Source organism: Limanda limanda, chromosome 11, assembly GCF_963576545.1.
Source record: "Limanda limanda chromosome 11, fLimLim1.1, whole genome shotgun sequence".
NCBI classification, from domain to species: domain Eukaryota; kingdom Metazoa; phylum Chordata; class Actinopteri; order Pleuronectiformes; family Pleuronectidae; genus Limanda; species Limanda limanda.
This window is the reverse complement of record NC_083646.1, coordinates 10,279,117-10,302,761: the sequence shown is the minus strand read 5'-3', so window position 1 is coordinate 10,302,761 and position 23,645 is coordinate 10,279,117. Positions and strand designations below refer to the sequence as shown.

Here is a 23,645-nt window from a genome sequence, read left to right as displayed (position 1 = left end):
GTGGAGTTTGTGAAAGAGATGAGGAGTGTGTGAGCTCTGCAGTGTCGGGTTAGAGCCGCAGGTGTGTATTACTGTTCAGTATGTGAAAATGAAAACTTTGTTGTTGGTGCAGTGTCAACAGGCACTGACAAGAATCCTGAAGTGGATCTAGACTTAAATATCTCTCTTTCTGCAACAGGTATGCCTGTGGCCGTCACTGTGTCTCCGGACAGGTAACCAGGTGTGTTGTTGCCGCCATGGCCTTGCCTTCCCTGCGGCTGTTTCCTGTCACTGTGGTTACAGTCCTGATGGTGCTGGTGTCGTCTTCAGAGGAACACGAGTGGCTTTTTAACCCAGGTAGGATAAAATGTTTACTTTTTATTATTTTCTTTCTTTCTTCGACAGTTATTTTTTCGCACGTTTCAATGTTTTTCTACCCACAAACTCAGACGTGGCTGCTTGAGCCCTTTCCCTCTCCTCTCTTCCCCCCCATCCATGGGCACAGCAACCGTCCGTCCCGCTCCTTCAACATTCTCCTCACATTCTCAGATCAGTAAGGCTCATTCTCCGTCCGCTATCAACAGGCTATCCTGTGTCCTGTCCCTGTCTGCCAGCCAGTCGAGTGTAATAGGAGAATGAGATGGCAGGGCGGTCCTTCCCTGGCTTGGCAAGACCGCTAATGCACAGGCAGCTCATGAAAGTGTCAGTCAAAATGTCAGGAAGAAAGGGGCACATGAGTTTAGTGAATGTGAGCCAACGAGGTGTAACCAGAGGAGACCGTCTGCCTCCTGACTGCAGCAGCTAGACTGTAAATGAGAGAAAACGATTGCCTGTTCCTTTAATTACACGTTGATTCTGCAGTCTGTAAATGATTTCTGTGAGGCCAAGGTGACGTCTTTCAAATGGCAGAAAAACCCAAATATTTTCAGTTTAAGATATTATAGAAAGAGCAAAACAAACAGCAAATCAAAGTTTATTGGCAACTGATTTTATAATAGACTTATTGCCTCATCCTGTTGTTTTGTCTGTGTCAGTGACGGAAACATCTCAACAAGAATTGGATTAGATGTTCGAAATCTGTTGAATTGGGATGAATTGTAATAAACCAGATTCTTTGACTTTGTATTTGGTACTAAGATACAAATTCTCATATACCTAAAGATATTATATGTAACAATTCTTCATTGAAATCGTCCAAAAACACATGTTATATATTTTGTTGACTTACATTATCCAAAATGTTTTCAGCAGTAATCAAACCCAGAGTAATCCACAATTTTGTAACGTAATGTGACAATTCATTTAGTTAAAGGTTCTTAAAAGTTCTGATCTAACATTAGCTGAATATTTTAGGGCCTTGAAGATGTCATCAAGGAATTTGTATTTGTGACAAATTATGATTGAATATTATTGATCTTATTACCTAGCTTTCAATAAAAGAACAATAATAGACAGATTGTATTTGCAGCCCTATTTCAAATGAATGAATTAATTTGAGAACCAATTGTCTGTTGAACGACCAGCTGATTTATGGAGTGGATCGATGGAAAAGAAACAGTTGGAGAGAGATGATGTGCCTCTCACACGTACAAACACAAACACCCACACATTTAGTCGTTTAGACAGAAATGAAATGTTGAGTGTGAGGGAGGAAGTTTTTGTAAAAAATGACAAAAAGGTTGAAAGCAGAGGAGGCTGAGATTGAGGGAGACGGAGAGAGAGGTGGAAAGATTGTAGATGGCCGGGTGTTGACTGGCAGCGTGTGATGGTGATGATGATGATGATAATGAAGTAATGAAATGAGCACCTGTCCGCAGGGCGTGGTTTAAACCGTGTGTATGTGTGAGTCGTGTGTGTATATGTGTGTGTTTGCTGCACCCGTTGGGGTTTTTAGGGTTTGTCATGCTGCCCAACATTCCTGTCCGCTGACTCAATGACAGAAAATGAGATAGACCCCCACTCCACCCCCGCCTCTTTCTGTCACCCTCGGCCTCAGCGTCCATATCACTGTCGGTAACCCCTTTCCACTTTATCACTACCCGAACCCTCCCTCAGTCTGTCCCCCTCCCACCACCACCACCTCCACCTCCTCCTGCTCCTCATGACTGACTCCGGAGCAGATACCTGGGTCACTGGGTAATCCCTGCCTGGGACCATGTTATCAGGATCACTTGATAATGCTGCTGCTGGAGCAGAGTCAGCGCAGATATCTGAGACGTGTCCGTGTTCTTGAATTCGCCCTCCGTCTCTTTCTCTCTTTTGTTCTCGGGTGAAATCCCCAGGCAGTGGGAACCAGAAGAGCGACTGTGAGGGATTGCTGGAGTCCTGAGGATGGGGCTTTGTGTGTGACGGAGAGCTTGTTGGAAAGACAAATGGTCAAAAGAAATGTGAAAAACAAGTGTGTAGAGTGGAGAGCAGTGCGTCCCACAGGGCCACCATATAAAGTATGAGCACGGACTCTGTGTCCATGTGGGTATTAATGGCCGTCTTTGATGTTGTCTCTCTTGACGAGAATAAAAGGATTTACTGGAGTTATGCAAAACACGGCCATTACGTCTAACATTAACATTTTAGTACAGACGAACCCCGAGAGATGGTGTAAAAAGACAGCCGCCTGGAACTATTTAATGCAGACTCTGGTATTTTCTCTCCCTCCTCTGTGTCTGTGCGGGTTTTGAAGCATGAAGTCCGGAAGTTTTCACAGAGATGACATAACAACATTATGCTCCATGACCAAGGAACGCTGCTGACACTCTAATGGAAATATTAAGTTTCCCCCGGACATGTGCTCCATACGAATCAAAATGTCGCCATGTCTTTATCTTCTCTCTCTCTCTCTTCCTCTCCTCTTTCCCCCCCACCCCTCAATTCTTCCCCTGCAGCTCAGTGTCGTTACGCCCTGGGGATGGAGGATGGCACCATCCCAGACTCTGACATCACTGCCTCCAGCGCCTGGTCTGACTCCACTGAGGCCAAACATGGAAGGTAGGGTTGTGTGTGTGTGTGTGTGTGTGTGTGTGCTTCAGAAATGAAACCACAGTATCTAAAATATGAACGCTGCCATCTTGCGCTGAGGAAGCATTTAGAGCCAGAGTCTTCGCAGTAGGGGGGTGGAGCCATGGTTTTGAGGTGCTACCGATACACGCATTTGACCAATCCCGAGTCAGTCTTAGCTGTCAATCATGATGTCTCACCTAGTGTTTAGAACTCCCTAGAAGGACAGAAACAAATCTTTGTGTTAAAAAACTACTCAACATGTACTTTGACTTTTGAGTTTGATCTTTATCCCATCCACTGACATGGAGAAGGCAGGGTTCATGACCTATACTGCAGCCAGCCACCAGGGGGTGACTGAGATGCTTCACTTTTGGAAATCGTCCATCTTTATAGACAGTCTCTGGGCGAAAAGTGAGACCATAATCAAGTGCTTTTTTCTGTGTCCTTAATTTATTTGGTTACAGTCTAAAAGTGTTTCATTATTCTGACTAAGTGGCACCTGTAAAAACCTATACATCACTATAGGAAGATGAAAAGTTAAACCATTAAAAAGTAAATAAAAACAGAAGATTGTCAGCTGGTGGAAAACTGCTCCTCTGTTGTTGTTTTCAGTTACTGTTAAGAACTGCAGACTCCACTGTTTTCTTACAATTACGATGATATTTCACTGAAAAAACAATAACAAAACAGCTTGGCGCACGATTTGCCTGCCCATGTTTGGATGTGTGCCGTAAAGTAATAGATTTCAGAATTTATTCTTCCAGTATGACAATTTTTTATTCTGCCAGTCATTGGTTTGTTATCGATTGGAAACAATACCATGTAATTAATTAAATCAGACGTGATGTTCCCCACGATGGATTAAACAAGTCACTTAAGTTTCAAGAGAGCGTAGATCGGTTTTCACACCATATAGAAATGAAAGGAAACCAAAAGATGGCTGGAACTGTAGAAAGTGCTCGTCCCAGCACTGTGGACTGAGGTGTTTGTCCACATGACTGTTTTCAGCATGTTGGCACCACACTGAAGTAATTTGTCAAAGTCTATTAGATCAGGAATAAAGATGAAAGTAATTGTATTAGTACCTAACCAAAGTGAGACTCACAGGATCACTGTGTGTGTGTTCATTTGTCTCCACTGGTCCGATTGGCTGGGTCTCCTGGCCGAGGGTCCATCCATGTGGAAGTGATTATTTCCTCTCGCTCTTTTTAAGATACACCGGGGAGACACTGAGAGAGAAAGAAAGAAAAAACAGAGAGCAGCTGACATTGAAAAAAAAAAAGAGAAAGAAAACAAGTGAGAGGTGGATCACTGCTGTGGTGCGTTGACAGCTGGAGAGAAATTAATTAGAAAACAGGGTACAGAGCAGGTTGTTGTTTTTCAATTCGGTTAGTCCGGGTCAGTGAAATATCAGCTTGTTGGTGTGAGGGAGTGGCGAAAAAGATGGAGGGAATGAGAAAACTGAGAACAAGGGGAAGAGGAATGAATTGTTGGCTGGTATTTAGTTAGGAAGCGAGAGACAGACGGAGAGAAAAGGCAGAAATGGAGGTACTTGGCAGAGCTGTGTGCTGTGATGTTAATCCTGCTGGCTGGTGCACGCTGGACTGGACCCTGCCCAGCCACATTCCTCCTTCCTTCCTCCCTCCTCGTCCTCTTCTCCTGCCACCCTCCATCACGGGACACTGTGCGGAGCTTTGATGTGTTAATATCATCTTGTGGTTTCTGGCAGAGTCCGAGCGGGTGATCTCACCCATCAAGTGATGAACAGAAGCGATTGAAATACTAGTGCCACTGTCGTAGTGACCGAGTTGATGCAGCGTTTTGCTCTGGCGGTCGGAGCAGCAGCTTTCACTTTGAGGGAAGCCCCCACAGTGGTCAGAACATGGTTACGGCCTGGCGTCTGTTCCAAAGCTCCTCGTACGAGTCGACCCAGCGCCACACACGCACACACACACACACACACGTCTGTGGTCTTCATGCGGCCAATATGTGGTGGTAGTATGTACTTTTCTACTCCGGCTGGGTTGAGGAAGGTCAACAGTGAGTGAAAGCCTTTCAGCGGTGCGTGTGTGTGGTCGTGTCGGGCCCGAGGAGCTGCGAGTACAGATCATGACGTTCTACACCAGACCTTGTTGTGAGGTTTGAAGAATGTAGTAATTTTCTCTCTGCTCCTTTCTCCTCCTCTCTAATGTGTTCTCTGTATTTTCCATTTGCAGTTTCTCTCCATTACCTACAGTGCATCTTTAGCCATCGCCAGGTTTCGGTGCTTTTCTCTCTTTCAGCCAACATTGCTCCATTTATATGTAAATGTTTGGCTCCTGTAGAGTCCAATATACACTGTGGTACTGCAGGGAGGAACTTTTACCTCTGCTTGCTGCCAGCGTGTGGGTTTTCATGTAGACAGCCATGTGTGGGTGTGTTTGTATCTTTGTGTGTGAACATACTGGTGTGCAACCTTGGTTTAAGTGCAATTGTACATGTTTTCACTTTTTTATTAGTTTTTCTTATTTTGTCCTCTAACATTATGAGTCTGTTTCTGTTTCTGGCAGGCTGAGCACAGGGGAAGGGGATGGAGCGTGGTGTCCTGCAGGAGCTGTTTTCCCCGGTGGATCAGAATATCTTCAGGTCAGATGCTTACACTTATACTCTGCTCTGATTTGCTGTTACAGTCAATGCTTAATGTTATATGATTAGTGCAGTTTCAGTTCTTAACCCTCCTGTTTGGATTGGGCTGTTTACTTTGCCTGTGGTGATGCTGGTTGCACAAAGAGATGTTCACCTGTTCATTCACAGTCCAGTGACGGTTGACTCAGTACACAGAACCCCGAACTGGAGAATCAGTCTTCATCTTGTTCATTTAAAGAAATGTTAAAACTTTTGTTGGACAGGTTTGCTCTCGACCTTTTGCAACAGTTTCTGTGTGTTTCAATGATGTATTATCCGTCTCCTGTAGATCGACCTGCACAAACTCCACTTCCTGGCTCTGGTTGGTACCCAGGGTCGTCACGCCGACGGGCACGGCCAGGAGTTTGCTCGCAGTTATCGACTCCGCTACTCTCGAGACGGAGTAAAATGGATGACCTGGAAGGATCGCTGGAGCCAAGAAGTGAGTAAGAGTAGAGTTGTTGTTTAGTTTTTTTAGTTTTGCTATTTACAACGGAGCCAGAATCAACTGACTCTTCATGTGTGCATACAAATGAAGGAAAGTGTCAGGTTGAATATGAATGAGAGATATAATGAGAATAGAGAGAAACCATATTTGAATTAAATATGTTTGTTATTTATTTAGAAGTGGAGAAGTTTGGATTTGTGCCGGCTTAACTTCATCTCCTAACATTTTTGCTCAGGGCAACAAAAGCAGCCTTCACCACCTGAGTTGTCAGCACCATGCAATGAAAACTTCTTGTTATGGTTCAGTTCTGCAATGTGAGCATGGGAGTGTCGACCGCTAACAACCAAAGTTTTAGGAAAGGAGTCTCCTCTTTTCAGTTATTATTGCAGAACATTGTAAATATTCAGAAAAACACAGAGCCAGTGTAAATGTTTGAATAAAGGCGGCTCCGACTGTAACTGGCCCTGAAGCTCTCACTTTAAAAACGGGCGTCCTTCCACCTTTGTGCATTGAAGACGAGGTTCAGTCGGTTCATTTGATCTCTGCTTAGAGTTATCAGAATTTGAGGACATGTTCTGAATAAAAAGTCAGAACCTTCAGGCGAGATAATTCAACCCTGCAGACATCAGGGGAGACCAGCGATGCACTCTGTGATCAATATTTATGTCTCTCACCTAGGTGGTGTCCGGTAATGAGAACACCTACGATATTGTGCTGAAGGACCTGGGCCCTCCCATCGTGGCCCGCATGGTGCGCTTCTACCCGCTGGCTGACCGCGTTATGAGCGTTTGCCTCCGGGTGGAGCTCTACGGTTGTGTGTGGGATGGTGAGTATGCGTCTGTTCCCGCTTGCTTACTTAGCTATTCATCTGGTCTGGATATACTGAGGCATCCCCTCCAGATCTTGATAATTCCGATCAAATTTCATATGTCGAAGATCCTCCGAGAGTTACTCCCGTATCAGATGGGAAAGGGGGGGATTTGTATGATGGTAATAATTACGAGTTTTTGCCATGCATCCCCTTGCATCAATATGAGGTATTGCATCAACTTTATAGCCTCAGAGGGGTTTGCACAGATAAAAGAAGCCACACAATGATGAATGTGTTGCTCTCCCTGTTTCCCGAAGCACAACACTGAGTAACTGAGTATTTATGACTGGCTCACCTCCCTTCCTGCCCCATCCTCCTCCCTCCGACAGCATGAGGCTGCCTGTAAATCAGAGCTGTCTCAGAGGCTAAGAGCCTCGAGTTGCGGTCTGTGTCTTCAGGGAAGACCGTCTCTGAAATATGCTCTCATGTGGATGCTGAGGCCGGGCACCTCAGTTTATCCACATGCCAGAGATTACGCGGATTCTACAGAATGTCAAGTTTTACGCACGTTCAGCCTCTCCTCTCGCCTCCTATCAGATCGTATTGCACCAAAGTGTCTCTCCTGTGTTTATTTTTACACCCAATATGGACCCGCCTGACCCTCAAGCAGGTACACGAGACGCACATCGGAGAGGATAACCACTCAGTCATGTCCAAACAGAGCATACTGCACACACGTACGTTCAGCATTGTTTATTATGGGTAGCGAGGCGGGGGGCTGTAGTCTGCGTTGCTGACGTCACCTCTGTTCTGAGGAACTGGGTTGATTCGCAGAGGCTTAAATTTCACTTTTTAATGTGACTCAGGCTGATCAACGGACCTCTGCGTTTGTTTTAGTGCTTCAAAAGCAGCTGTAGCCTTTTCCCTGCGGCCGTGATTACTGCTGAAAGTTGGCTCAGTCAACATGTGGCTGCTCATGAATAAAATGAAAAGCGTTGCAAATTAAAGGTACGGGTGCAGTGCCCATTCTAAACATGTCTGGTTGGAATGGGCAGTTTGCTGGGTCTGCTGTGATGCTGGTTGCAGCTTTTCTTTCTGAAACTGTAAAAGTGACCTTCAGAAATTGAGCCTCGGCGAGTAAAGACCTGGTGCTGGACACAGTCCACAGAACCCTGCGGCTGCCACTACCGCTACTGTTCATCTGTTTATTCATAGTTCAGTGAAGCGCGACTCAGTATGCAGAACCCTGAACTGGAAGATCAGTTGTCATTTCTGTAATCATCAACCATTGTCGTGAACCTGCTGTTTTTGTGATCAACGCCCCTTACGATGATGAGTCCCAGCCGTCGTCGCCTTAGGTCATCTGTTTATTCAAAGGTTATCAATATTAAACATATCGTCTCTAAATTGTACCAAATTCAACACTGCTCAGCCTTTTGCTTTTAACAATGCATGAGCTAAATTTGAGAACGATAGGATGAATGGTTCTCTGGCTATTCAAGCCACAAACAGACAGATATGTTCTCTTAAATAGAGAAGGACAAAAAAACTGTTTTATATCTCAACAATCACTTGACTGATGTTGAATTTGTTTTGATCCTGGTGTGACTCAGATGGGTTGAAGGCGTACACGGCTCCAGTGGGTCACCTCATGCACCCCTCTGGCATGTCCGTCTACCTGAACGACTCCACCTACGACGGCAGCACCGAGCAGGGGTAAGATATCCGGCCGCTCCAGGCTTCTTTACCGTGGTCATTTTTTTTTTAGCATCTCATTTCCACAGATGCCCATAAACTGCTCCTTTGGATTTTATTTCCATGGAAATGTACAGACATTAAAGTCTTGGCAATAAATTAAAACACAGCTTTGGCAAATGATGTTAAAGATTCACAAGATTTACAACCATGTGCCTCGATCAATGGAATTCCTAAAGTTTCTCTTGATCATATTCTAGCTCTGAAGAGCAGTCAGATCCTTTCTTAATCGTTTATTCTGGTGTCAGCCTGATGGAATGGGAATTACATATATTTTTTAAAGTTGCTCAGGGATTTGAGGCCTGTTTCCTGGCTGTAATGTTTTGGCAGCGAGCAAAGGAGAGTGAAGGAGGAATTTAGGGGAGGGGTCTCCTCATGCAGACTGTGAGGTTAATGGGGCTGAAATGTTTTGCTAGCAGGTGAGGTAACACTGTTGATGTAATCCAGATGTATTTGAAGCAGATGCTAGTGTGACGGAGAGACTGGGAGTGAGAGGAGCTGTTAGCTGATGTTGTTGTGTTGCTTTGTATTTAGTAGAGTGTATTTGTACTTATGTGGAGAACTAACGAGGAAAAGTTGTTTGTGTATCTATATAAATATTCGTATTCATGCATCTTTTCATGCTGATTCATGAATGTCTTTACAAATAGAAAGTGATAAGCAGCGTCTGCAGGGTCGAGTATTGATCCTGCACGGAGCTCCATGTTAACCATTGCAGCGCTCTGTGTGCAGGATGCAGTTCGGAGGCCTCGGTCAACTGTGTGACGGCGTCTTAGGAGGAGATGACTTCATACACACCAAAGAGCTGAGGGTGTGGCCCGGCTACGACTACCTGGGCTGGAGCCGGGAAGCTCTTGGGCAAGGCAGCGTGGACATCGAGTTCCACTTCGAGAGAACACGCGTCTTCCACAACATGCAGGTAGGGGTGCGTGTGATGATGCATGAGAGAGGACGTTGTTATCCCACTGGAATCTCAGACAGCACCGAGCTGCCTGTAAATCAGAGATGTCATCGAGCTTAAAAGGTTTGCATGTGTCTGTATCTTCAGGAAAATTATATTTCTAAAATCCCCGTCTCATCCCTTATCGGATCTCATGGCAGCTCAGGGTCTTAAATACTCACCAGAGTGATGCAAAACTTTCTGATCCCACCAGAGTTTAATTTTCTTTACAATAAGTTAAAAGCCACACATAGCACATCATTTTTCATCTGGGGTCCTCAGTTGTACGTCGTGCATTGCATCATAAATTAAAAGGTTTTCTGCTTGTATCTAAACGATCCATCTTCCCCCACACACGTGAACAAGACCCGAAAATACTTAAAGTCCTTCACCTAACTATTTAGATTTTTATTTTTTTTTAATGAGGAAATCTCTTTTTGTCTGGTGTTATAACAAAAAACTATTTGTTGATTTTAATAACACATTGATTAGATTGATTAGGCAACAGTCAAACATGTCTTTGTGGTTTGCATGCTTAGATATTTCTGCAGCTCCAACCAGTGCAACCTTTAGAATGAACTCCCACAGCAGAGTTTTAAACGACAATGACTCTGTTAATCTGCCTCCTCACCAGGAAGCAGCACATCGACGTGAATAGCTTCGCAGCCATTTAATTAGTTTTAATGTGCCATTGTTTATCATGGGACAGTGCGTCTGTGCTCAGCTCTCTCTGGGTGCCATCGGGTTGCATCACATTCTGTTTGTGCGTCTCTGTGGTTTTCTGGGTTCCTTTATGTAGCGATTGGGGGGATAATGATATGAGGCAACTCAGTTTGAGTTATAACTGTTGTCTCGTTGGATGGGGGTTGGAATGTCGGTTAGGGTGGGATTCCCCCTGTACATGTGGAGCAGCACCAATCCCCAGTCAGCGTCAAAGGACAAGTCATCTTTTAGAGCCCTGGTTTTGACTGAGATCCAGATTTTCAGTATGTTCTCTCTCTGTTTTATTTTTTTTCACATCGTCATTATTGTTCTAGCATTTCTCAGTTACCTTTTCAAATCCTTCCCTGCGGTATTCCACGTGTTTTTCCTCAGCTCATTCTGTTGTTCCTGCCTTTTCCCCCGTGGTTTAACCAAACTAACCTCAGCTGACACACACCGTTACTCTGGCTTGGCAAGACGGATATGTCAGACACACAGGTCAAATAAATAAAGAGTGGGAACCTGAACCTAAATCTGGCACGACTTGTCTCTGCAGGTCAGCGTTCCTTAACCTGCGTCTAATCACTCTCCCAAAGGGAAATCTGCTCTTTAACCTTTTGTCAGCCATAACCTGCACTTCCTACAGGACGCTCAACAGACAGACTCTCTGTGATCTGAGTTTGCAAAGCTCCAGATCTGTTGTGGGAATAACTGGGAAGTCATGCAGAACTTTTCTGTGCAAGTGCATGGAGAAGAACAGGCTACTAGAGGAAAAGATCAGAGGGAATCCACAATGTGGGTTAGATTTATGTTGAAACAAGTGAAATCTAATGAATGCAGGGATATGTTCTCAAATAAAACTTGGTGCAGGTCATTGGAGCCGTACCCCCTGAAGGAGTAGTGAATTACCTCGCTCCTGTTACTTATAAGAACCCACTACCAACAATAACACAGCACATTTTGTCCAGATAGAATCAGTTACATGTCGACTCAGCATCAGGTGCAGCTGTTTCCTCCTGCATGTTGTGTGTGTGTGTGTGTGTGTGTGTGTGTGTGTGTGTGTGTGTGTGTGTGTGTATTAACATGTGGATTAGTTTAGAGTGGCCCTGCATTAAGTGTAGAAGCTAACCTTTAAAAGGTATTGAAGCCCATTTCTGCCAGTAAAATAAAGAAAAAGATGAATATTGTGCTCAAATTCTGGAATCTATAAGGGAGCAAGTCATAATTTCAGATACTAACTCATGATTTTATGATACTTACTCGTTATTTGGAGAGAGTAAGTCATTAGTTTGAGTTAGTGATTCATTATTTTCAGATATTAAGCCATGATTTAAAGATACTAAGTCAGTATGTTGAGATACTAATTCAAGATACTACGTCATTAATTTCATATATTATTGTGATAGAATAAATAATTATGTTAAGACACCAAGTCATAATTTTAATACATGAATTAATTATTTTGAGATACCAAGGTTTTGATGAGCTTCATAAAGAGCACCCTCTTTACCACCTCGTCTCCTTGAGAGGAAAACTACTCTCCTGCTTAATTATCTATCTCTGAGATCTATAGTTTTGACCTCTCCCTCAGCCTTTTAAACACTCGCCATCTTCCTCCATCTCTCCTCTTCAAGCTCCTCTTCCTCCGTCCAGCCACAAAGACGCCACGTATATTAAATCAGCTTTTATTGATCCCTCTCTCTTTGGCCTTTCCCTTGCTTGTAAAAACAGGAGAGATTTATCCCCTGCTCTCCTCCATCAGTCTTCTGTCATACACTTTCTTTCTTCCCTCCTTTCTCCTCCCTCCTCTTTTCTAATTTTGTTCATTTATAGTCCTGCTCAGTTCAAGTCGTGCCAAAGCAATTACAGCTGAACAGGATGAAGATGTATCATTAATTCTTTGTGTTAATTGAATCTCTTCCCTCTACGCAAATAATGAATGATTAGGCCGAGAGTTTTCCTGGAGTTTTCCAGATGTTTGCACAGAGGTCGGGTTAATTCTGATGTTTAGATTTTAAGTGATTACACATCTTCTCTCTTTCATCTCTTTATTTCTCTCACACACTTGATTTCCTTCTTCCAGGTGCACAGCAACAACCGCCACACCCAGGGCGTCCGAGTTTTCAGCAAGGTTGAGTGTCTTTTCAAGCCCAGCCTCCTCCAGCCGTGGTCGTCTCCTGGCCTCTCACTGCCCGTGCCCCTGGAGGATCTGAAGGACCCTTCCTCACGTCACATCTCCCTGCCGCTCGGCGGCCGGCCGGCTCAGATTCTCCGCTGCAAATTCTTCTTTGCCGACCGCTGGCTGCTCATCAGCGAGATATCCTTCCTTTCTGGTAGGAAACTGAAATCAATTTATCGTTATTTATATTTATAATGGCAGACCATTTTTCTCCACAGTCACTTTCTAGGAGGTCCAGCAGAAGTTTGACTTTGTCTAAACAATAACAAAATATAGACACAAGCAACAGAAGAAGAGATACCTCAAAACAGATTGATGTATTACAGAGCTTTTAAATTAGGTTTCCTTACACAGCAGGAGATTGTCCGGGTCAGACTCGTTCACTATAACAGGACAATGTCTGGGACGTTCAGGCGAGGGGTGACACCGTGGTGATCAGGACGTTATCATTTTGAGTCACTTTGTCTCTACAAGTTGACGTCTTTGTCTGCGTCTTCTACGTGTATTTGACTCCTCAGATATTTTTATTCTTCCAGTTTTGCATCTGTTGCGCTTTAGTGTACAACTAATTAGTATTCTTTGGATGCTCAAAGTTAAGTGAAGTGAAACCAAGCAATCTCATGAGCTAAATTTGTTCTCTAACTCTGACCCTTTTAGACCTTAATTGATTTAGGGAATCAGCATTTTTGACTCAACAATATTGTCTTGTCCCTGGCACAATTGTAATGCCGTACTTTATGGAATACAGATTTGGGGAACACATTAGGATACACAAACACATTTTTACCAAATTAGTCGAAAGTTGTAAATGCATTGGCCTTCCACAAACGTAACTCCCTTAACCCTCCTAATCTATTTCCAAATGTATCAAGAGTCTGAATAAGAAAGTGTTTATTGGCTAAAAGCGTCGGCCTGTCCCTCCAGCTGCTGCCGTGTTCTTCCTATCTCCCAGTTTAAAGGCTGAAACACACCAGGTGCAGCGAACAGAAATGGGGTTTCGATATCTCCTCTAAAGATTATACCTATCTGATTGGAAGTCAGGTTGAGGCCTCCTCTGGTGCTCTACAGCTGAGATTGCTGCCTAATTAAACTGTCCTCTGTTCTCAAACACACTGTCAGTTGTGGTGTGATAAGAATCAGCAAAGTGCTCGGTAATCACACTGTTCTCAGGTGGCTGAGAAGACTCCACCCAGCAGTGGTGTGGTGGCTGGACTCCTGCCAGACCAGTGATAAATGTTCCGATTCCAATCACAAAAAGGACCAAATCATCCAGTATGAACTTAAACTGACCAGAGCTGATCCACATTCACAAAGATTAATTGATTAGATTTTGGTGGTCAAGGTCACTGTGACCTTAGACCTCACGAACCACATGTTTTGCCATGTGAATGCAAGATCTCAGGAACACCTTCAGGGAATCTTTTCAAATTTAGAAGCAACATTCACTTGGACTCACAGGTGAACCCATCAGACTTTAGATGTCCAAGGCAGATTTACTGACTGATATTTGAAAGGTCAAGGTCATGGCCTCTTGAACCTGACAGATCGGCTTCATGGGAATTTCTGTTAATTTTGACCTGTTCGTTCATGTTTGTTAAATATTTTATGTCACAGACTCAGCGACACTGGGTCATGCTTGGTGGGATTTTCTCTGTAGGATCACATGAGCAGAACCACACAAAACACTTTCTGTTGCAATGAATGGTTAAACCACTGATGTGTCGTAAATAATTAAACCAGCAACAGTTAGTCGGAACTTGGTTTGCGAGCTAACAGTCATTCACATTTGTCAATAAGTCACTCATTAATTCCCTGTCACAAACAACATAATTGGTTCTCCTGAAATGAAGTCTTTATAGCAACAAGCTGTGACCATAAATACTGTTTCCCAACAGCTGAGGACGTCCAGATGATGTGTTGTGCCATGAGAACAAAACCCCTAAACATATGTAACATGATTCATTCTTATTAAAACATCTCTTTTCCTCCTTATCCAGAGCCGTTTGAGGAGGATGTCACAGAGCCTGATTCATTTCCTCCTACTCCTCCCAAGACTCCCGCCATCAGTTCCTCTGCTCCTCCTGTTAACCACACGTCCTCGTCACCCACATCGAGCCAAAACTCCACCAACTCCACTGCTGAACCTTCTGGTGAGTCCTGCTTCTCTCCTCTTCCTCCTCCTGCTCTCTTCTACATCTTCTTCTCTTTACTATCCTTCCACTCTCTGTTTTATCCATTCATCACCCACCATGCTGCTTCATCGGCCTCATCACCTCTTGACACCATGCCTGTCTCCTTCCCTGCAGTTGTGATGAGTGTGAGCATGTTGGCAGTGTGTCCAAGCCATGTTTCTAAAGCAGAGCCAAAAGGAAAGGCGGTGCCAAAGGGGGGCCCACGTCTGACGAGCCTTGCTCTTTATCACAAACTCTAAAATCCTTTGGCTCCAAGCCAAGATTCACTAAACCTAAAGTTGACGCCAGATGATTATCTCACAGATTCATTATACTTAAAGTACAGGAAAGATCTGGCTAGAAAATAGAGGTAAAATGTTATAACTATCTTCAAATTCGTTTTTTTTACATGTTGGTTTGGCTTTTAATAGATTAAACTTCAAATTCTGCTATCCATGATTGCCTCTCCTCATCACTCTCCTTTGAGTCTTCTTCGCTTCTCACACATTCCTCCTTTGTCCATCCCTCGCTCCTCCAGAAGCCCCAATCAACTCCACCTTCATGACGGACACTACCGGTAACTGGACGCAGTCAGGTGAGAAAGAGCTAAAAACGAAACTGACGAGATGAACTGAGGGAGGAGAGCTCGCTCTGTCCTCTCTGGCCTTCCTCCCGCATCTTAAAACTGTCCCACTGCTCAGTGGAGTATGAAGTATATAGGAGGGGGGATTATAGGGGCAGGCTTTGGCACTGGCCTCTGTCCCATGGGTGTGGAGATATACAGTGCAGCTGTAGGGAAAAGGCGAACACTGTTATAGTACATTATATTTATGTACAATAACAACTTGGCTTCCTGTGGTCTCACAAACAGCATGCTTTTTTTGTTCTCAGGGGAATCGCTCTCTTCTTCTCAGCTAAACAATAACAGGCTTTTTAAAAGGCTGGAAAGGGTTTTTCTGTGGCGTGTCTGCTGCTTTGTCCTTGTTACTGGCTGTGGTCGGACGGCTTTGTTTGGGTTTATTTATTACCCGCATCAGCATGGTGTTGAATTGACAGAGAGAGAGAGAGAGAGAGGGAGGGATGGATGTGTTGTCTGCTATTGTAAAAATGTGGTGTGGAAAATTTTCTCTGGTAAAATGCATGTCTACAAGTGTGTGCTTGCAGGGTGTGTATTTGTGTGTGCATGGAAATGAGCTCACCATGTATTGTATTCAATACCTGATTTTTGGTCTTTTTAACTGAGCCAGTTTTACTCTAAATGTGTTGTCCCTTGTTTAAATAACACATCTCCCACTTGACCCTCAGAGGAGGAAAACAGCTACATGATTCTGATTAAACGTAAACTACAGATCTGCTGAGAAGCAAAACAGGGATCACATTCTGTTCTCATGCAGCCGGCTCCAAGAGTCCCTGTGGTATGAGCGGGCAGATTGGATGAACGCTCACACAGACAATCCCCATCAGATGTTTATTAAGCCTGATGAAACCATGCTGGTGTGTGTATGACTGCGCTGAAAGAGCTAATGTTCAGTGTGACAGTCATAGCAGATAGACAGTGCTACACAATGCTGCACATACATCACATGAGTCTCATGAATACCTTCAGGTTTCTTGAATTAAAGCACATACACAGAAGCTGTTTTCAGATATGACCTCCGGAAACTGTTCCCGGAATATCTGTGGCGCAATCAGACAAGGAGTGGCGTCTGGGTAGGATATGAAGTGGAAATTATAATTACATATTTTTGTTTACAGCACATCAACACCAGCATCTGCTCTCTTTTCAAGTTGACATCTTCATCAACGTCTTCTACCTGTATCGCACCTCTTTTTTAACAAAAGTTTTGCAACCATTAAAACAGCCAGTCGCTCATTGTGAATATTTCTGAACATTTTCCTGCTGTGTTCTCAATCGGATATTTTCCACACATTTCACCAGGGGGCTGGCACATAAAGTTCCACAAAATGTCCAGAGCAAGTGGCTCCGACATGTGCGTTCTCACATCCAGCCCCTCTGGAAAAGTGCAGGAAAATATCTGGACTTTGGGGCATGTCTTCAATCAGCTTTAAAAACATCTGCCACTTCATCCTGTATTTTCCTCCTCTAGGATCGGAGATTGTGACTCCCAGAGCTGGTCTCCCTGTGGCCAAGGATGACAGCAGTAATACGGCAATTCTGATTGGCTGCCTGGTGGGCATCATCCTCCTGCTGCTGGCTGTGATAGCCGTCATCCTATGGAGACAGTACTGGAAAAAGATACTGGGCAAGGTCAGTCAAAGTTGAGGTGACACATGTTTTGATTCACTTCACCCAACTATTTTTTTATTTACCCAAAGTAGTATTTAACCATGGAGCCTTGGTTTTGTCAGCCAATCCTGCTACAATGGAGGAAAAAGACATTAAGTTTGTGGGACTCAAAGCTCAGTTTCATTAACTATATCATTAAGTTAAACTGCCCCTTTAACCAAGTTAAAATGATTGATGTCGAGCTGAGATAACAACTGTCCGTCTCTTGGCAGACGACCACTCTATATCCATGTGGAGAATCATTTCACATTAACCTCTAACTGTTTCCAAGATTAGAGGCAGTTTCCACTGTTTGATCACCATCTGCTTGAGGGATTCAAACGCTGCACTTTTATCACATGTGCCATTACAGGCCCAGGGCAGCCTGTCCGGTGACGAGCTGCGGGTCCACCTCTCAGTCCCCATGGACAATGTGGTCATCAACAACACGCACAGCTACTCCAGCCGCTACCAGCGCATCCATACTTTCCCAGACGACCGTGAGCATGACAGGGAGGGAGAGGGAGAGTACCAGGAACCCAGCGCCCTGCTCCGACCAAGGGATCAGAGAGACAGCACAGGTAATTTATAAACACACACATACGACAGAGTGCATTTAGAGCTATGTTTAATAGCTACTGGGTCCAATGCATTTCTTATAGCTGAGCGGTTCTGTCCATGAAATGCATTCAGTAGCTTGAATATGGGAATATGTCGGCATGCTGCCGTTAAATAAAACATACCACAGGATAAATACATGGTGGCAGAAACTGATCTAGAACCAGCTGCACACAATTGGCAGGAGTCAGTGGAAAATGTGGAAAAATCCATATAGTATTTAATTTACTACAATGGTGTATGTGGTTTGGACAGATTGCTTCATTTGCATGCCCATGTCCGTGCTTCTGCGGTCTCTGTTGGTCATATCAATAAGAAAACTCAGAAAAAACTGTGGTGAAACATAATCAAGAAAACGCTGGTATTCCGATGTGTTTCACCACACCAAGCAAAAGTAAATCAAACCACCCTGCCAGGAAGAACGCCTCTAACAGGATGCACAGCGCAGAGGGGGCACAAAAGAGCTATTGTTCCGAGAGAAGGGAAGAAAAAGAAAAGAGGGAGGAGAAAAAGAGGAGTAAAGAAAGAAAAGGCATTCCTTCACTTGCATTGCACCACAGGAGGTCTGCATGTGTCTTTACTGGGCGCCTGTGGGAGTTTGAAATAACACGAGTAACAGAAACATTATTTCACTGGTTGGTGTTGTGTTTGGTTGTGGCCTGAGTGATGTTAACTCTGCCTGATCTCACTCTTCTGTTCCGTGCTCCATGTGTCAATGCAACCCGCCTCCTCTCCTTTTATAATTATGGATATGCTAACATTGTCATGCTAATGGTTGTTATTATTGTGTTTTGTTGTGTGTGTTTGTGTTTTTTGTCACGTGCCACTTTGTTTTGTGCGTGTGATCCATATCATGGTACCCGTGTGTACCCCCACCTCGTCTTGTGCCTGTTTGTGTGTGTGTGTTACGTGTGTGTGTTACGTGTGTGTGTTACGTGTGTGTGCCCTCCCAGCCTTGCTGTTAAACAACCCAGCCTATCACCTGCTCCTGTCAGATCACAGAAAAGGCTCAAGACCCCTGGTAGTCCCCGGCACCGCTCAGGCTCAGGAAAAGAGCCTCAATGTGCCCCAGGGTAAGACACCTTGGACCAGGCCGACTCCGCCTGGAGGGGCCCCTGCCTCTCTTCTTTATCTATCCAGAGCAGGGGTGTCACAAGGGCCCATGTAGTCCACTCCAAGAGAATACGTCCAATACACTGTAGCATGAGTCTACTCTGCATGCGTCTGACCTTCATCATTCCTCCTCTTACTCACATAGTTGGTCTCTCTCATTCACTCACCACTCGAAATGACTCGTGCTTTGTCTAAAGGGTTAGTTTGGTATTTGGAGAATTCGTACACAAACACAGATTCTGACAAACTCAGACTCCTTTATTTACCCAGGCCTGTGTTGTGGGTCTGTCGATTGCAGTGTGTGTCTTTCCCTACGACACTTTGGTGTCGACGGAGATATCTCAACAACTGTGGAGAATCTTACTGAGTTTTTAGGTTGTGCCACCAGCAGGACAAAGTGTTTACTTATCACATACACTGTATATAAGATGGACAACATGGCTGCTCTACAAAAGTGAAGCCAAGTGTCTTAAATGCCCCCTGGTGGTTGACAACAGCATAGATCATAAATCCGCTAAAAAATCAAAGTACACATCAATGATTTTTCTTAAAAAAGGTTTCTCTCATTTTAGATCATTGTCATCACACTGGTGTCTGTTCAAGTGCTCATTGTTGCGTTGAGTTTGGCTTCAATTAATCATTTATTAAGTTTAATTATTTACTTATTTTTTGTGAAAAATGTCAGTGAATTCTAACTATGTTGCGAAACACTGTGGATTTGATTTGAAGCAGCTGTAGTCGTCCACCATTAGAGTTGTTGTGTTATTTATTATTTGTGGTTTTGACAGGATGAGCTGCTGCTTGATGCAACAGACAGAAATCAGTTTTTAACTAAGATCCCAGTTGAACGTACTGGACTGAACCTTCAAGTATCTGTGAGGGTGTGGAGTTGTTGGGCCTTGGTGGACGTATCTGCTCTACTGATATATCTATCTATAAATCTCTGAAAGTCATTTTTTAGTTATTGTCAAATTGAATTTCCCCAAATCCAAACTATCCCTTCATAACAAGTTGTCATCATCTGATTATTTTACTCATTAAGTGTCTCAAAGCAAAGCTGTTTTTAATCACAGTTCTTTTAGTGTAATCCCTGTGTTTCATCCACCCTGTCTGTCTCCTCTCCCTCCAGCCTGTGGTTTGGATCTGGACATGGAGAAGGGTTTCCCCCCGACTCATGAGGAGCCTCCTCCCTACCCCGGCTCCCCTCCTTACCCTTCCCTCTCTCCCCCTGTATCCCCACCACTCCCACCCAGCGTCCCCCACTATGCTGAGGCAGACATTGTGAGCCTGCAGGGTGTCAGCGGTAACAACACCTACGCCGTGCCCGCCTTGGCCTCCTCCAGCCCGGGGGCCGACGCCACCCCTCTGCCCGAGCTGCCGCGCCAGTGTCTGATCTTCAAGGAGAAACTGGGAGAGGGGCAGTTTGGGGAGGTGAGAAATAATCTGAAAATATTTTCCATGTTTGTACGTACGTGCGTGTGCGTGCGTGTCTGTGTGTGTATGTGTGTGTGTGTGAATAAGGGTAATTGTGCTTTAACGACGTGTGCATGTTTTCGGTTGAAGGTGCACCTGTGTGAAATCGAGAACCCTCAGGACCTTCCCAACTTGGAGTTCCCCTTCAACGTGAGAAAAGGTCGCCCTCTTCTGGTAGCAGTGAAGATACTGCGGCCAGACGCCTCCAAGAACGCCAGGTCAGTGACCTCAGCCACAGCTGAGCCGGCACTCTTTCTTAGTTCTTCTTCCGGCAGCTGATCTCCTCTCTCACATTTTCTCATGACTTCATCAAACTAGAGCTTCATTCACATTATTTCTGAAATATAAAAATATTTCTAGCACTGACCTGTTCATGCGATCAGTGGATTGGGTTCTGTGAAGCGGAAATTGGTATTTTTCTATATTGTATTTGGAACAACAACTAATGAAAAAATTGCTGCTTCACTGATATATTTATCATATTGATGATTTTGGAGGAAAGTACCAGGATTTTTACTTCTAACTGTGATTTTGAGGTTATATGTGACCTTCAGAGGACAGACAGCAGCTTCCAAAACAATCAGCCATCATATAATATTGCTGCTGTGTTAGTAATCAGATTCCTCTCATTCCTTCTCCATAACATATCCTGCAGAGACGTCCAATAGTTCTCCTACTTTGGTTCGGTCCCTCAGAACCCGAGAGAAAAAGTCTCTGCCTCTCTGTGGTTTTCTAGACGTTAGAGTCACTTCACCAGCTGCTTGTTTACTTTGGCTCTCCACCCAGTTTGTGCTTGGCAGGTAGAGTCGGCCCGTGTGTGAGGAGCGGTTTGTCCGCAGGTTTTATATGGAAGGTCAGAGAGGGCTGGATCAACACAAACATATTGACCAGCAAAACAAATCAGAGGGGGAGGGGGGGGGGACCACAGAGCTACAGACCAGGGTGTTGATTCTAGAGCTCGGCCAAGTTATCAGTTGGCCGGCGAAAAATCCGCCGATGTGAGCGTTTCACAGAGATTGGTGTCAATGTTTGTGTTTGACAACAGGCGCTGATATGGAAAGTTCTAATTTACAGAATAAACAATGAAGAAAAGAGCTGTATTTGTGTTTCTAGATATATGATACAAATGTGTTTTGTCCATATATATGTTCTATATATTCGTTGTTTTCTTTCATTTATTTAATGGAAGGTTTATGGTTGAACTGGAAAATATTATGCATCAATTTTGATAATGACATCTCAGGAATCATTGCCTTTTTTAAAAATATATAACCAGCCAATATATTGGTAGCGGAAATGTTTTGCTCTTTAATGTTGCTATTTACTCAGTAGTAATGTAAAAAGTGTTGCCTGATGAAACTTGAATGCTAAAGTGTTGTTTGTCATCTGCTCTCAATTCTTTGCTTTATCTCCTTCCTTTCTATCCCTCTGTCTCTGATCTGATGAATCTGACTTTTCCTTTGCTCCCTCGTAGGAACGACTTCCTGAAAGAGGTGAAGATCCTCTCTCGCCTGAAGGACCCGAACATCATCCGGCTGCTCGGAGTGTGTGTGAGCAGCGACCCGCTCTGCATGGTCACGGAGTACATGGAATGTGGAGACTTGAACCAGTACCTGTCCCACCGAGGGCTCCTGGATAAGACGGGGCCGACACACAACACCCCGACCATCAGGTCAGAGTCTGCACGGACACACACATGGAAATGCACACACGGCCATTCAGTGATTTATTTATTGTTCCCTCCATCTGCCGTCTTTACCCACAGTTACCCAGCCCTCATCTCCATGGCCAGCCAGATTGCTTCAGGAATGAAGTTCCTCGCCTCCCTCAACTTTGTGCACCGGGATCTGGCCACGCGGAACTGCCTGGTCGGAGGCGAGAAGGGCGAGAGCGGGGAAGAGCGGGGGGGCGAGCGCGGCATCAAGATAGCCGACTTTGGCATGAGCAGGAATCTGTACGCAGGAGACTACTACAGGATCCAGGGCAGAGCGGTGCTGCCGATCCGATGGATGGCCTGGGAGTGTATCCTCATGGTGAGAGGACGGGAAAGGATGTTGATATTTGATTAGCTAGTGATGAGAATTTATAATATATACTTGTTTATACTGATGTTTTTAAATGTAAAACAATGTTGGTAAGTTATGCTTAACTACTGAGGGAACAAGGGACATGATCACATTTTAAATGATATTATCAAGAATTGACGTCTTGAGTATAATTTTGGTACTTGAAGGTGAGGGAGTTGATCCGTGTGGTTTCTGCGTTTCCAGGGTAAGTTCACCACGGCCAGCGACGTGTGGGCGTTCGGCGTCACTCTGTGGGAGATGCTGAGCGTCTGTCAGGAGCAGCCGTACTCCAACCTCACAGATGAACAAGTCATCGACAACGCTGGCGAGTTCTTCAGAGACCAGGGCAGACAGGTACATCACACACACACACCACAGGAGGAGCTGAGATATAAGTTCCTTTAATTTCCATTCTTTTGTTTTCCAGAAGACAGAAAGCAGACTTTAAAACAAGCATCTTCATAGTTATATCTACTGTTTGTACTCACCAGGCTCTAGTTTACTTCACAGTGTAGTACATGTCACTGAAAGCTGTAAACAGAGCCCGACCTCACATGACTGTGGAACTTCATGATACCTGATGCCCTCTAGTGGCTGCTCTGTTCAGCTGATGAAGATGTTAGAAGCTACAAAGTTGATCCTCACAGATAAAATATTTGTATAGTTTTACTTCTGTGACTTGATTTTAAGACATATTTATCTACAAATCACCAATCACATCCATCATATTTACCAACACATATGATGCATCGCTTGCACTCATGAGTAAATGTATTATTATTATTATTATTATTATTATTATTCCTGGTTAGCACTGTGGCCCCACAGCAAGAAGGTTCCTGGTTCAAATCCTTCGGCTGGGGTTTTTCTCTGTGGAGTTTATATGTTCTCCCTGTCTCAAGGACATGTAGCCCGCTCCTACTCCCTCCATGACCCTCTAAGGATAAGCAGTATAGATATTGGATGGATACTTATTATTGGATGTCATATTTATGAAAAGATCCAAACTTTAGAAAAACTGTCACTCATCTCCTTACATCTTCATCTCTCTCTCTCTCTCTCTCTCTCTCTCTCTTGTGCAGGTGTATCTGAGCAGGCCAGCCGTGTGTCCTCAGGGTCTCTACGAGCTCATGTTGAGCTGCTGGAACAGAGACTGCAAGCTCCGCCCATCCTTCCTCGACATCCACTCCTTCCTCACCGAGGACGCAATGAACATGGTGTAAAGAGCGACTCGGAGAATCTTTGGAATGAGATACGACGTCACAGAGGGGAAACTTCTCGTGCGTTTTTGCGTCCTTGCTGCAGGGGGTTAGCTTCTGGGTCAGTGTGGTGGAGGGGCTGCACAGCAGAGGCAGATGAGAGGGGGGAGTGGGTTGTTCGCTTTTATATTCAGTAGTTTATGAGGGGGGTGGGGCTGATGCACCGCTGGTTCGGTTGATTTC

The 23,645-nt window shown here is 44.4% G+C and overlaps 1 protein-coding gene across 1 annotated transcript; it reads left to right on the top strand.

Moving 5' to 3' along the window:
- Positions 1–236: 236 nt before the first annotated feature.
- On the top strand, positions 237–23,534 carry ddr1 (discoidin domain receptor tyrosine kinase 1). Its single transcript, XM_061080696.1, has 19 exons — positions 237–336; positions 2,862–2,964; positions 5,526–5,601; positions 5,930–6,082; positions 6,767–6,914; positions 8,513–8,615; positions 9,387–9,573; positions 12,380–12,629; positions 14,473–14,625; positions 15,185–15,241; positions 16,755–16,915; positions 17,307–17,514; positions 18,505–18,624; positions 19,794–20,095; positions 20,228–20,355; positions 21,612–21,809; positions 21,903–22,170; positions 22,408–22,557; positions 23,286–23,534. The coding sequence occupies exons 1-19, from the start codon at positions 237–239 to the stop codon at positions 23,424–23,426; spliced, it is 3,006 nt and encodes a 1,001-aa protein (XP_060936679.1). The 3' UTR covers positions 23,427–23,534.
- The last annotated feature ends 111 nt before the right edge of the window (positions 23,535–23,645 follow it).